Raw genomic sequence first — 16,450 nt, forward strand, 5'->3', positions numbered from 1 at the left:
TATTTTGTTCTGATTTTACTATGAAATTTGCAGGCGTTATTGAATATACATGTTTTATTAATAATAAGAAATATACTTACAAAATGGTATGAAAATATATAAAGATTGTATTATTACGGTTTACAAAAAGGATAATATGATATATGTACATTACATTCGTAATAGGCTTTGTCTGAGTAAAAATAATTGGTCGAGTTGTAGGCATATATGGGTAGGCCTATACTCATGGTGTATTTTATGTATTTATAATTTGTAAGTATTGTGATGTGCCCTGAGTAATTTAATTTGATTATTTATATGTGTTTAAAATTAAAATCTATTTCATGAGACATTTGGGGAAATCCCTCTCATGCATCAAGTTGATCAAAACAAATTGAATCGTATCTAATTTTGGATTGTTTGGAGAATCCCTTATTCTCTAAAATTATTCAATGTGCGTTGCACGGTTGCACCATAAGGGGAATCCCCGATAATATAAAGTAGATATGACATCATATGGGGAGTACCCACAGGAAGTGTTGTAATGTGACATAATGGTCTATGGGTTTTTTTGATGAATACAAAAGTGGAAAACAAGTGAGTTTGCTCTCACTTAGAATATGAAGAGAGTTTGTAAGCTCTAGGTGCTGGTTGTCGTTGTGCTTCAAAAGGAGGTACATTTGAACCAGTTTGTATATAGCCAATAATGTGTTATTTTAATACAGCAACGAAGGAGATTTAGTACACGAATGTGCTCCTCCTCATCAAAGGATTAATATTCTTCTGTCGACTTGCTGGAGTGGAGTCTGGTTTATAAAACAACACATCTGTCAATAAAGTGGAGCAGTGCAGAAAGAAGCCTGTTCCCTGGAGAAAGAGAGTGATTGGTGAAAGAAACACCATTTGTGGAGAACTGCATGCGCAAGGAGTTAAGTGTTTGGAGAACTGCGCAAGGAGTTAAGTGTTTGGAGAAAGCAGCACCATTTCTGTGCGAGGATTTTATACGCAAGGATATATAAATGCAAGTGTAGGCCTACAATGTACTTCGCTGATTTTTGCAGGACAAGTGAATAAGATTTTTCAAAATAATCTAAGTTAATGTTAACAAATATAAATATCCTTTTCATGACATAATCTATGTACCCTCTACTAGTAGGCCTACCCCTGTGAATGTCAAGTTCATAACATACGTACTTAGCCCGCATTCCAGGCATTCCTGGCCAAGCTCTTTACGTGATATAATGCAACACGAGGTTCATTCCTGGGGGGGGGGGCACATCAATATGAAATGGATATATAGGTGTAGGGCTGGCACTTAACTTTCACACTAAGGGGCATTTGGTGAGAGCAAAATGTAAAAAATATGGGGTCATTGGGTGAGAACATGACCTTTTTTTTAAATGGAATCTTTGGGTGAGAGCCGAAACAGCGCCACAAAAACCTCGAAAATCGAATTTCTAGTTCTAAATGGCTTCAAATTTCATTGGTTTTTTTTTTCAAAATAGGCCCCTAAGTAACAAAATCATTGAAAAATGAAAGTTGCTGTACAAATTGAACTTGTAAGGGTCTTTGGGTGACAGATCAAATGGAAAAATATGTGGTATCCGGGTGACAGAGCATGTGTTCGTAAAAAATATGGGGTCTTTGGGTGACAGCGATGCTGAAAAAGGGGGTCTTAACAGCCCTACATGTACGCGTCACCTCCAAAGTTGGAGTGCCCCCCGGGGGTTCATTATACCACCGTCACAGCCACCGTGCATTTGGCGGGGCACTTGAGCAGACCAGCCATAGCATGGCAGATGCAGTATTTTATTCTGATAAACAAAGAATAAAACTTGTTCAGTTTTATTTCAAGAGTTCAAAAGGAAATGTAAAAACAAACAGCAGCGATTTCAAGTCAGCAAAATCCAAGCAAGGTCTAAAATTTAGACCTTGCTAAATTTAGACCTTTAATGCAAAAGATTGTTATTCATTTCACTATGTTGATGACAGGAGATATGTCAGCGTGCAGAACTGCTTTCACCAAAAACGTGTTCTTCTCTAATGACCATCTTCCTTTATTTGTTACCACCAAGAGTCAAGAAGCTCTAAAACTGATTTATTTTTAGTGTGCAATATTTATTTTTTCAATATGTTTCTTTTGTGCAATAAGTTCAACGATGAAAAATAAGAGAAACATAAAAAGTAATAAAGAAAAATTCTGAAAAAAAAGTCGTGCGTGTGTTCAACTTTCGTTGTGCGATATTTTGATGGTTAGCCACTCTATAAGTTAAGTTGCTTTTAAGATATGGAATTGTACGGAAGTAACTAAGGGCCACGTGAGTTCGCTTTGTAACGCAAGAAGTCAGGATCTTGTGATCACAAATCCCGACTTCTTGTGTTCCTGACTTAGCCAGTTTGAAATAAAGAGATAGTAAAGATATCAAAATAAAGAAATAGTTAAGACAACTCAGGATCTCAAGAACTCATGAAATCTGTTCAATTTTCACGACGTTAGTAGTTTAATTGTAAGCCCATCCACTTGAGTTATCTCGAGATCCTATTTTCTTGACTTAAAGTCAAGAACTCGTGAACTCAAGCCACGCTTGAGTTCCTGACTTCCTGACTTCAAGTCAGGAACACAGGATCACGAGATCCTGACTTCATGACTTTAAAGTCAGGAACTCGTGAACTCAAGCGGCGCTTGTGTTCACGACTTTCTGACTTTGAACTCAGGAACACAAGAACTCAAGCGCCGCTTGAGTTCACGACTTCCTGACTTTGAACTCAAGAACTCAAGCGCCGCTTGGGTTCACGACTTCCTGACTTTGCCTGGACTAGCCTAAATGCATGCATTATAATATCAAATGATGGCGTTAGCAACACACGTGCCAAAAGTCAGGAAGTCGCGAACACAAGCCGTGCTTGAGTTCTTGTGTTCGTGACTTCCTGAGTTCAAAGTCAGGAAGTCGTGAACCCAAGCGGCGCTTGAGTTCTTGTGTTCCCGAGTTCAAAGTCAGGAAGTCGTGAACTCAAGCGCGGCGTGTGTTCACGAGTTCCTGACTTTAAAGTCGTGAAGTATAATTGTGTATATTTTGAATTGATATTATGTATGTATTTCTTTTCATTTGTTTGCATATGATGTTCTTTGTATGTGTCCAGCGCCTTAGTGCAAGTTTTCTTGGTTTTAGGCGCTATATAAGTTTCAGGGATTGATTGATTGATTGATCTCAAGCGCGGCTTGTGTTCACGAGTTCCTGACTTTAAAGTCACGAAGTCAGGAACTCAGGAACACAAGCGCGGCTTGAGTTCACGAGTTCCTGACTTTAAAGTCATGTAGTCAGGATCTCGTGATCCTGTGTTCCTGACTTGAAGTCAGTAAGTCAGGAACTCAAGCGTGGCTTGAGTTCACGAGTTCCTGACTTTAAGTCAAGAAAATAGGATCTCGAGATAACTAACGTGGATGGGCTTACAATTAAAATACCAACGCCGTAAAAATTGAACAGATTTCATGAGTTCTTGAGATCCTGAGTTGTCTTAACTATTTCTTTATTTTGATATCTTTACTTTCTCTTTATTTCAAACTGGCTAAGTCAGGAACACAAGAAGTCGGGATTTGTGATCACAAGATCCTGACTTCTTGCGTTACAAAGCAAGAGGGACGAATAAATAATATCTGAAGAAGAAAAAAAGACATTGTTTTGTTGTACCATCACAAAATGCGGTTTACCGTGTGTCGAAAGTCCGTTCCGCCTATATTCTGACTTCCCCTGGAGCATAGCATCAATATGGAAGTACCCCTCTGTTTATTTGCCTTTGGGCTACTAGCTGCAATGAACCTTAAGGCTCATTGCAGCGAAAAGAATTTGTAGGCCGTTGTTCTAGAATTTTAGAGCTAATTTTGTATGTTTTGACATATTTAGAGGTCTGCAAACCTTGATTTTCAATGAAAAACAACAATAACCGAGGTTTGCAGACTTTCGGAGGTTATCGACCATAAAAAGACAACAACTTCAAATAAATTGCTAAGTGACATTTATATTAATCCAAAACAATAACCAGTAACAAATTAATATCAAATTAATTGTGTGAGTTTAATTTTAAGCATGTTAAAATGGTTTTCTTATGGGGGGAGGAACAGACTTATGACACATGGTATACATGTAACCTTGTGAATTCGGGTAAAAGGTCATTTTGGCCATGAGTCATTAAGACTCACAACAGTATTTATTGGTGGAGGCATTGATTTTCATGTGATTCTTATTGGTTTGTACTACTATGTATGTAAATACGTCTACAACGACGCGTTGAAACTAAAATCCATGATTATTTCGTACCAATTTGATGTCACTAATTGTACCAACTGCATCATTATGGACTTTGTGTAATTTCATCACATTGATTAGACTAACGAGTACATTTACAGGCTCGTCCATGCATTTTCTATGTAAAACAGTCAATTTTAAGAATTGCAAGTAATTACTCTAGTAAAAGTGACAAACAAAGAGATATTGTATTCTTTCTGGTTTGGGTTCAGATTTGAGCAAAATTGAGAAAAAAGAAAAAGGCACGCCAATTGTTACACCATGTATATCTTCTAGTATACTCTGACTTCAGGTTTGGGTCAGTTTCTGTTCTTAAAGCTTTACAGCAATGTATACTTTTACATACCTGTAATTGGTACATAAAAAGGTATAACCATTCATCTCAAAATAATGTTTTCAGCTATACAAACGGCATGTCACAAATATATGTGACCGGATACTACGAATCAGCCGTAAAGTCGGCCCGGTCAATTTTGTTTTATTTCGTGTTTAGAAAACATCATCAAAGAAATGTCGTTATTGCAATGTTGCTTAGCTTATAATAATAATATTTATTTGAATTACTTGCAAAATACCCATTACATCAAAAACTAGGGGTTGTGAGGACAGAAAAGATAAAATTGTAACAGATCAGGAGGACAAGAAAATAGAGGAAGACCACGTAAAGAAAGCTCTTAACGTGTGCGGCTATACCATAACTGGTCTATATTGATAAGGTCAAAAAGGAAAAACAGTAACCTAAGAAAAAGACCACCAGCAAGACAGCTGAGAATAAAACTAGAGGGCCAATGTTACGCTCCCGGGGGTAACCGTTAACCGAATGTGTTCAGCAAATATTACGCATCCACAACATCGCGTCTTCAGTTAAACCTCATACTAGTTGCGTCTTCAGTTAAACCTCATACTAGTTTAAGACGGCTTTTAGTACATCCGAACGACAAGGTAGCAATGGACGACAAACCCGGCGTCATTTATGAATTTCCTTGCCATAATTGCCAAGAAAACCCCACTTATGCAGGTGAAACGGGCTGCCGGTTCGGTACTAAAAAAAAGAGCACAGAGTTGAATTGGAAAAAAATGATGGCCCAAAACTTCACTCGATCGAGCGACACGAAAGGACTCGCAGTCAATTGAAATGAAATCATCAACTGCAGAACACGCCAGTAAAGGAAGCCATCTTATAACTGGGACAATCTAAAAATCCTTGCGATGGACGACACTAGAAACACCAGATGGATTAGGGAGTCTATCTGGATCCGGAGGAAATCATAACCACGTGAAAGAGAGCCTAATGAACGGCGACGAGGGGGCCTACCAATTGAGTCACGTCCATGACCAATTGATCCAGAAGGCGTCATCATCTTCCGATGACGTCATACCATCCAACAGAGGATCGATTGGCATACACCATTGACAAAGGCAACAGACTGGATTGCCGAAACTGTAGTGGAAAACGTGAGTTTTTTCTATGAAAACTTTGAAATTTGATTATTGTATTCCTGATGAATCTCAATTGGCTATTTTTCGGTATTTTCCCCGTAACCATGTGGCGTTCTGTTGATTATTAATACCTCTGGAGCACCAAAATAGGCCCTATAAGGTTTTCGTAAAGAGATATGATTTAAAGCAAATAAATAATTCACTCTGTTTCTTTTCACTTCAAAAACAGGTGTATAGTTGTCAGGGGAGGTTAAGTCTATTTCAAAATTTCATTGACCGAAATAATATTCATTATTATCACTGGTTATCAAAGTGTTATTTTTCAATAATATATTGTTTTATTTGTGCATTTTGTTTTTGTTAAAGGTGATCTTTTGTGATTTTATTTTATGATTGTTATGTAATTCTGTTTTGTGTGATTTCTTGAAAAATAAAAAAACACTGAAATATAAAAAAGATAATGAAAATCAATATTTCGACCAACAATACCACGTCTACCCTTAATGGAGGTGATTCAACTGCCATGACAGGTCTATACATTTTATGACAATGAGATCTAGAAATATAAAACGTTTATTCAACCATATAGAAGATAATAAATTCCTGGACTTGTTGATCTGATCTGAGGTCAATTAAGTCAAGCTCAAAGTATAGCCGAGAATCCGAGCAGTACTTGTAGGCATAACCATAAACTGTGTTATACACAGTCAAAGCTGTTCGTTACCCCGTGTGATATAAGTAAAGAATATCTTTACTTATCAGTTTACAAGTGATTACTTGATTCCAACCAGCATGTCTTACAACTACTTTCTCTTTGCCGTGTTCACCTTTCAGTTCTTACTCTCCAGGAGTTTCGCGCAACCCGCGGATGTGTCTGTCGACGCCCAAGTCCTGATAATAGGAGCAGGTACAGGTAGCATGTTTGCTTCTTCGACTCTAAATGAAAACAATATTACTGACTTTATCGTACTAGAGGGTGCCGATCATTTGCGTGGTTATCTGAAGAAACTCAACTTTGGAGGATTGGAATTTGCTCCTGGAAACTTATGGGCGTACACACCTGGCAAGCCTGCATTCGAGAGAGCAGGTATTCCTCTTCATGAATCCAATTATTCATCGTTTATAGTTTACACAGATGAAGGTGATGATATAACACGTGTTGCCATCAAAAGTGAAAACAATCTCTTCGAAGCCTATGATAACGCTACCGACGCTATAATAGAAGATATCGAGGAAGGAGCACGTCCTGATTTGTCACAAAAGGCAACGTTAGCTCGCGGTGGATGGATAGCTACTTCGGCAGTTGATAAAGTTATGGAGTGGTTCAACTTTGATTTTGCTGAAGGAAGGTCGGCTCGAGATACATCAACAATTCAAACATTTCGCCAAGCTGAACTAATTCCTGATGAATATTTCATTCTAGGAAGCTTCGACCCCCTGGTGGAATCTCTAGAATCTATATTAACGGAAGAGAAAGTTCGCTTGAACCAGGTAACTTTGTCACTTTCGTCTTTAATGGAAGAATTATTAAAGTACAGGCCAGAATATTTGTTCGACATCATCATGTTGTATAGCAAAAATTGCAATGTTAAACTCATCAAATAATAGCGTTCTGTCTAAAAAGGTTTTAATTCATCTTAATGATCCCCCGACCTGGGAGGGGGGCACTTCAATTTGAAATGGATATAGGTGTAGGGTTGGCACTTTTGCACTAAGGGGCATTCGGTGAGAGCAAATGTAAAAAATATGGGGTCATTGGGTGAGAGCATGATTTTTGGCATTCTGTGAGGGCAAAATGTAAAAAATATGGGGTCATTGGGTGAGAACCGAAACAGCGCCACAGAAACCTCGAAAATCAAATTTCTAGTTCTAAATGGCTTCAAATTTCTTTGTTTAAAAAAAAAAGTAACAAAATCAGTGATAAATGAAAGTTGCTGTTCAAATTGAACTTGTAAGGGTCTTTGGGTGACAGATCAAATGGAAAAATAGGGGTCTTCGGGTGACAGAGCATATGTTCGTAAAAAATATGGGGTCTTTGGATGACAGCGATGCTGAAAAGGGGGGTCTTGACAGCCCTACATACGCGTCACCTCCAAAGTTGGAGTGCCCCGGTCCCCCGATCACTTTAACCCCTAAAAAGGTAAAATTCTAGCCATTGAACCTAATAATGATTCAGGTATAGTAGAGACGAAATATGACAATGGTCACAATGCATTGCGGCAATACGTTGAGAAAAAAAGTCGACGTTTTGAGAAAACAATGTCGACGCGCTAAGCTATAGATTTCTTCAATACTGTGTGCTGATTGGATGAAAGCTTACACTTAAACATTTTTTCTCAACGCGTTGACTTACTCTAACCTAAGCGATTAGGATCATAAGAATTACGACAACGCGTTTGGAGAAAAACTCAACGCGTTGCAAGTCAATACGATGACAAACATTCAATCAGAGCTTTTTTTTGGAAAAATACAGTATTCTGATTGGCTGAAATCTTAACAAGTTGACTTTTTCCCTCAACGCGTGTGCGCAATACGTTATATACCGTCCGTATGGCTTGCGATACTCGGAATTTAATGCCTTGAGCATTCAAATACAAGGATTGATTGTTTAACCGTAGATTTTCTTCAAACCCCAAAGTGATCGGTGATGGGCCTTCTTATGCTAAACATACTAGATTAGACGCAAATTGTGCTCCCAATTAAAGTGTTAGTAGTATTTGGTGGTACTATATCGCAGTGAAGTACAGGGTCAATGGGTGATTATAATATGTTTATAAGGAAAATGTAGTTTCATAATAAGTTTGAATATTGGTCACAAGTGGCTCAACAAAATGTGTGTAATGACTTTTAATATAACATGTGGTATTCTAACGAAAGTTTTTGTTTGTTAATAATAATATCTGGGAATACAAGTCGAGCGTACTTCCCTCATTGCTTTTGCTGAACCATGAAATGGTATCAGCCTTACAGTGTATGTTACTATATAGCTTACTAACGGAAATGGACATATCTCTCCTTTTCCTATCTTTCCTTTTTCGCCAGCCCATTCGCGGGCTGGTATATCGCCAGCCCATTCGCGGGCTGGTATATATTTCTGGGATCGGGTCTGTTTGCTCAAGAGATTAACTTTTATTGGTATTGGAATGACTTATTTTTTAAATTTTTTGCGGTGGAATTTTTAAAATTATTGTAATTCGATTTGTCAGGAAAAGTAAGTATGTTTTGCCGTTTCAACGAATGAAAACGAGTGAGTATTACCAAAGTTATGTTTGAATTAATATGACTTTAAAAGTTTTAGGTATAGGCCTAAAATGTAACAATAATAGTTAATATACAGCATCATATGGTCAGCAGAAGAAAAGTATGTCATTTCAGTGTCTTTGACCTGGGGTCCTTGACCACTGAACAGCGTGATATCATGTTGATAACAGATCTAAGAATCAAAATCTTCATCATATGGACCATATTGATGTCAAAGTAATTATCTATCCATTGTATCCTATCATGTGTCGTTTTATGGATAAAAATGACTCAAAATGCTATTGATGAAATAGTTGCTATCATAAACATCAGTTTTGCCTTTTCAACGGGAAAAATCCGATGCAAAATAAAGTTTTTAGGGCCTAGCTATAATATGGGCATAATTTATGCATGTAGGCCTATAGTATTGATCAATGTACCCATTTGACATGCACTTATAGATAAATAAATTGTCTTACTTTATTAATTTAATAACTTCTATGTTATAAATAAAATGACACATAACGTAAGTGAAGCTACTTTCTATCTTTTTTATTTGATTCATAAACTTACAGTCAAAACACACAAGAGTGAAGATTGCAGTGAGTAATCAGTCCTTTATAAATGTTCTTGCCACCATCTATCATATAGTAAACTATATATTGCGAATTAATATCAAATTATTTTAAAATAAAAAATGTACATGTAAGGTGAGTTTATATTATGTTATATGGCGAATTAAAGGAGTATTTCGTGATCCTAGCATCCTCTTTTTATGACATTTTTCAGTAGATATCCACAAAAAAAGCTTATTCTAAAAATTTCAGTTGATTCCGATTTTGCCTTTACGAGTTATGCATGGTTATGTGTAGACAATGTGTTGCAATTTTGTTCTGGTATACCAGAACGAAATTCAAATTTCACGATTACTTTGCTAAACGAATTAATCTGCAAGAAATATTTTGTACAATAAACATTATGTAGCCAGAGGTTTCCAGTGATATAAAAATCTCAACTTTTTTTGAGATAAGTTGGGGGATGATGCTGTGGATCACGAAATGCCCTTTTAACTAAAACCTGCAGTCAGTGCAGTGTAGTATTTGTGACGTGGTATATCGAAAGCAGACACTTTTGGGCAGGATCGTAAATGGAGAAATAGCCAAAAATCTACCCGGGGTGATTTTTTCACGATTTGGGTTTATGATGTTATTAATGTTTAAAATATTGTCTGATCGTTTCAGACCGGAATATAACTGGCATCTTGTATTTTTGAGCCTTTTTTAAGGTAATTCCTACTCTCAACATTGTCAATAATATTTTTAAAGGCAGCTTATCTAATATTACTATTAAAGGCCCATTCAGTGATTTGCTCATCCGGATGATCGTAAAATCATCAAAATTTTGGTACCGTACCTTTGTTATTACATAGATGTGCTAAGTCTGCGAATGGTTCAGCCGAAAGCCGTGTAGGCCTATGACAAAATAAGACATTTTACACGAATCTGTATTTTTAGATACTGACAGTATCTAAAATTAGCTACAAGTATTTGAATGGCGGGGCTTGAACTTCGTCAGTACTGCTGTTTTCTTCATTTTTTGCCGAATTTGGCATTTCAAAAATACCAAATGACAATTTGAATGACTTAGGCCTATCCTTCTCTTTTTAAGCAATTTATAAACAATTTTAATTTTTTACTCTTGCACTGGGATCACTGAATGGGTCTTTAAGAAATGTGGCGTATCATGTCAAAAACAGACATCTTTTGGACAGCTTATAAATTTGGAGGCTTTCACATAAAGAGCTATTTTGCTCCACAACGCCGTTTTCCCCAATAAAATCGGACATTCCTAAGCGAAGATATTGAGTTCGTAAGTTATGGTATTAAAAATTGGAAATTGAAATGTCGTGGGTAAAAAGCTGAAAAGACAAATAAAACCAGAACAGAACAATTTAGAGAACAATAATGAATTAATAATAATGAACAATAATGAATTAAAGAGTTGACAGGAGATTAGGAGTTAATGTTTTCTGCAGTTTCCAGTGTACATCTTCTCACCGTTGATGGTTTGGTGGACTGTCATGTAACATGGATGTAGTAAGCCGTGATCCTAAAAATGCCTTTCACATTGACCAAAACTAATTACAAGACCTCTTCTACATTGAGGCTGGCTTTCCCTTTTAAAGGGAATTTTTATTCTTTTCACTTTCCGACAGTCATTTTGGATTTGAGAGGGTTCATGTCGCAAAGGAACAAACTAGAAAGTAGTCTGATCAATCAGTTCTGGTCGTAATAAATATCATAAAATTGTATTCTATTAATTCTAAGTATAAGTTTCCCAGGGATAAGCTTAAACTCGGATTATTGATTCTTATTCTTATCCAGTCATTAAATTCATGACAATTTTACCAAATTGTTAAGACACATTCCTCATCGTTCATGTGTAAAATCTAGAGTTCACTGCAAACTAGTCCGACGAATAGGACCTGTTTTTTTCCGGTTACCAACTATACTCATGCAGACTCTAATCGCTCAAGAAAGATTGACCGCGAAAGTCCACTAACCGCCCGCCCGAAAAAAAAGGTGTTTTTTTATCGGGCGGCGCGGTCATTGGCCCACTGGACTTACGCGATTCGTCTTTCTTGCGCCATATGAGATGTGATCATAGTCTGGAAAATAAGGGGAAAAAGGTCCTACTCGTCGGACTACTGCAAACTACAATCAGCTATTCCAGTTGAAATCCATACACCCTCTATTGAAGGCATGACCTCAGTATTCCACACAGGGCAGTGAGTGCATTTCAAATAGGGTTACCTACAATTCAATTTTACACCCGCTGTGTGGGAGATCAAGGCCATGTCTTTCATAGGGGGTGTATGAATTTAAACTGGAATAGCCCAATATAGATGAAAGATACATTAAAAGGGCATTTCGTGATCCACAGCCTAATCCCCCACTTTTCTCAAAAAAAGTTGAGATTTTTATACCACTGGAAACCTCTGGCTACATAATGATTATGTACCAAATATTTCTTGCAGATTAAGTCGTTCAGCAAAAACATTTTTGGGAATAAGCTTTTTTCGTGGATATCTACTGTAAAATGTCATACAAAGAGGATGCTAGGATCACGAAATACTCCTTTAAGGGCTGTGCAATAATAATGAGCCATGAGGAGGGTAAACTGGGGGGGATAATGGATAATATCTCTTGACAGTTCTTATAGTTAATATGATTTATTTATTATTATTTTAAAATACCTGACCATTGTAATGTCATACTTGTTTCCTTGTCTTTTTTCACTGTCAGTGTGTATAATATTGCATGATTTTCGTCCATTTTACTTTTTAGTAAGGTTCTATGCTTTATTCTTTATACTTGAACCTGATGAATTATGAAGATATCAATCAAAATGTTTATTTCCTTTTGTTTTATTTCGTGACTTTGTTTACTTTCTACCAAATTTTATTATCTACCCATAGTATTTGCGTATTTGCTATTAGCTGTAAATGTCACCCACTAACTGGTTAAATGAGTGAACCTTTTTATATCAAATTCTCATCCCATATATTATTTAGGCAAGACGTGAATCGAGGCTCCAAAGCCTAACCGTCAGTATATTTTAAGATTTATATTTCTGATACTAATAGTGTCCATGTTATATTTTACATTCTTCAGATCATGCGATCACGTAGACATATACTTTTAAAAATCATAACAATTGTTCGAATAAAATTGATTGTAAAAATTTTCAGTGCGTGAATGTATGTTGCTGGATTGTTTGTTGGAATGTCAGGCATCGTCGGCATTAACCTTTTCGATACCTTTTACCTTTTCGGTCCCATTGAATATTATTTACAGAAATTGAATATCTATGTCTGCAAAATTTTGTCAAGAACAAAGCCGTTGGAAGTTACCCAAATTCACCTACTTACCATTGTGACATAAAACACGAAAATCATGAAATTGCTGTGCAATGTGCAGGGCAAAAGGAACACTCAGTGGCTTATTAGGCCTGCAAGAAGACCTTTAAGCCCCAAACTTTGCCAAATATAATACAGACTTGACATTTAATATGGAATATTTTTGCAAAATTCCAAGACTGGTCTGAAAGAGGTCTGCATAAACCGCACGGGCTAAATATTAATTGGGGTGTGTCGGGAGATGGTGTAAAATAATTGTTTGATAGAAAACGTGTTTTCCATAAGTTTAGATTATGGTGCTCATAATGTAGTGAATTTGCCTAAAATGGCGGATTTAGGGAGGCTGAATTTGAGCTTTGTTGGGGACACAATTTCGGACTTTATGCAACATTGTTCTGTTATTATCAAGTTTATATATTTCCTAAACTTCGTCAGCAATTGGCATTAATCACAGCTGAAATACGCTTGCAATATATCAATTTTTGAACATGGGAAGAGCTTAAAATATGGCTCTTAAAAATGGTACGTACTCAGAAAATTTGAATGGCCTCCCTGGGGTCAAATGGTATAAACTTATGGTACAAAAACAACTGCTCGGATTCCTGGTTGTCCAATGAACTCATGATGTTTCTTTTTTGTTCAGTAAGTTTATAACATTTGGCCCCAGGGGGGCATTCAAAATGTTTGAGTGCGTACCACTTTTAAGGGCAATATTTTTAAAGCTCCTCCCACTTTCAAAAATTGTAGATTACAAGTACATGTCTGTTCTGATGAACGCGTATTGGTACTTGGGTTCAGTAAATATCACAAACCCTCAATAAATTTGATAATATCAGAATAAAGTGGCTCAAATTCAGAAATTTTACCCCCACAAATATCAAATTCAGTCACCTTAAATCCGCCATTTTAGGCTAATTCACTCCATTATGAGCGCTATAATGTAAACTAATGGAAAGCACATTTTCTGTCAAACAATTATTTTACACCATCTTCCGACACACCCCAATTAATATTTAGCCCGTGTAGTTTATGCAGACCCCTTCCAGACCAGTCTTGGAATTTTGTGAAACAGTATTCCATATTAAATGTCAAGTCTGTAATACATATACTCATGATAATGTAAATTCCAATGATATGAGTATTCCAAAATGCACATCTAGAAAGAGGTATTTTCCTCCCTCCTTCTTGAAAACTGACCACTGATGTGCCATTTCTCCACAAATGTATGGCAATAAACAAGTTGTGTCGTATTCAGTTTGTAGAAAGAATTAAATACCTGTTTTTGTCAAAAATAACACATATGTGACCAGCTCCAACAAAACCCGGAACAAGTCGCCAGACATGGTTTTGAGTTATTACATTCCCATAAAAAATCAAATGTTGGAATTCTTAATTTCATGGTATTGACTGTGGGACGAAGTGGACTTTCAAATGCTTGAAAGTACTTGAAAGTACTTATTAAAAAGAGGTTTATTTAATCAATAAATAACATTTGAACTATGACAATCCCTATTCAATCCTGTGTAAGGCAGGAAACTAAATTGCCCCATTACTCAGAATAGGAATTTGGCAAAAATATCAAGGTATCATTTACAAAATTATCCATATCTTGAAACTGAGTATTGATGCTATTTATATAATTTTGGTATAATTTTAAAGTTTATTGTCTAGTGCTTATATTTTAATTCAAATCATGAAATGTCAAAAATGCGACTTGTTCCTGGTTTTGTCAGAGCGGGTCACATATTTGATCACACATAAATAAATAAACCAAAACCTTTCCAGCACAACAAAGATGGTTTTATGTGCTGGAAGTTTGTGTTCTACTACTATTCTAAAAGGCAGCACTCGCCATACTTTAATTCCCGGGAAAATCTAAAATATACAACAATACCACATTTCAGCTTAATTTTCCCTGAACAAAAACGACTAATTTTCAGCCAGTGACTGTAGACCATTGATTTTATGCTAATGCTGTTACGTAATCAAGTATGTGATATAATTTGTTCATGTGTTATTTGAAATACAAAGGTACAGTGTTTATGTGATAACACGAAAATAATCAAGGGGTTACAAATCAACTTTTATTACATACTGACCGACCCTCTAGTACTAGATTGGTAAAAACAAAACGAATCATATTTTGGATCCAAACCAGTCATCCTTGCATGCTCCACTGGTGTAGAATTTAGAAAAGGAGGGGGGGGGGGGCAGGGGGAAACTGCCTCCTGTGAGAAGTTTTCCCCCGTGGGATGCTGGCAGCCATAATATTTAAGATTTTAGGCCTTTTTTGTACATATAACTCTTTTGGCCATTTTCTTTGACATTCCCTCTTGAATGTTGCCTTTCCCCCTTGTTACCCTACTGTGAAAAGGTATGCACAGGAAAATATCATTTAGAATTATTCATGAGTTTGTGTGCCGTTGCTTTTTGCAAAGTACTGCAATAAGAGGCCGGTCGAGACCGAGTGCAGATCCGTCGGAACACGTTTTTCAATACGGAATAAATGCTGACCTCATCGTGACATCATCCAAGCAACAAAGTTCATTTCCCATTGAAAAAGCGTCATCCGACGGATCCGCAGTCGACCATTCTGTAAATAGTTTTACACTTCAAAAATAACCCCAGGGATCATCCATTGTCTATTAGTTTTCTATAGAATTATAAAAGGATTCAATGAACCAAATTAAAAATAAAAAGCTTGCTGACTTCGCGCTAACAGTGAACTGGAACTGACTTGCACGTGTAATAAAATAAAAATACTAGTATTAACGTTAATACTTATTTCTAACAAAGAAGATAAAGCACCCATCGTAAGGTACATGTACCTTGCGCAAAGTCATCAGAAAATGACCAAAAGAAATATAAATTTAAAATCGTTTGTTGCAAACTACAAATCTAAATTCCACAAAAGTGCTGTTACTGTGAACTAATAATTTTTTACCATCAAATCACCTACAGGAATAGATTGTTATTTAGTAGTCCTTTTCAGAGGCCAATCCCCAATAAAATTTAATTTGAACATATACCACGTATACATGTAGATGGGAACAGTCCAGTAATCCGAAGAGTAATTGGGAAGAAAATTGTTACAGTTAGGCATGTTGGGGTTAGGATTAGGGTTAAGGTTACAGTTAGGTCCGAAGAGTAATTGGGAAGAAAATTGTTACAGTTAGGCATGTTGGGGTTAGGATTAGGGTTAAGGTTACAGTTAGGTCCGAAGAGTAATTGGGAAGAAAATTGTTAGAGTTAGGCATGTTGGGGTTAGGATTAGGGTTAAGGTTACAGTCAGGTTAGCATTATGGTTAGGGCCGCTACAGACTCCGAGTATTCGATGTAGAATATTCGATGTAACATATTGTTGTAATTTAATCTATTCACATTCTATTTCCAGTAATGTTTAACTTCTTACGAATGTTTGGTGACGTAAAATTATTAATAAATTATGTTATTTCGTATTTTTAGTATCTGTATCTGTATCTGTCGTCGTCAGCAGAATCTCCTCTTGTAGAGGCAACATCGCCAACCTTGACTAAAAGAGCATGACTTGGATGGACGTGCAGGTTAA

General features: G+C 36.5%; 1 protein-coding gene across 1 annotated transcript; it reads left to right on the forward strand.

The window, feature by feature from the left end:
• Positions 1-6,515: 6,515 nt before the first annotated feature.
• On the forward strand, positions 6,516-16,428 carry LOC140171032 (uncharacterized). The gene is made up of 2 exons (XM_072194213.1): positions 6,516-7,214; positions 16,348-16,428. The coding sequence occupies exons 1-2, from the start codon at positions 6,516-6,518 to the stop codon at positions 16,426-16,428; spliced, it is 780 nt and encodes a 259-aa protein (XP_072050314.1).
• The last annotated feature ends 22 nt before the right edge of the window (positions 16,429-16,450 follow it).

This window comes from Amphiura filiformis, chromosome 15 (assembly GCF_039555335.1).
Source record: "Amphiura filiformis chromosome 15, Afil_fr2py, whole genome shotgun sequence".
NCBI classification, from domain to species: Eukaryota; Metazoa; Echinodermata; class Ophiuroidea; order Amphilepidida; family Amphiuridae; genus Amphiura; species Amphiura filiformis.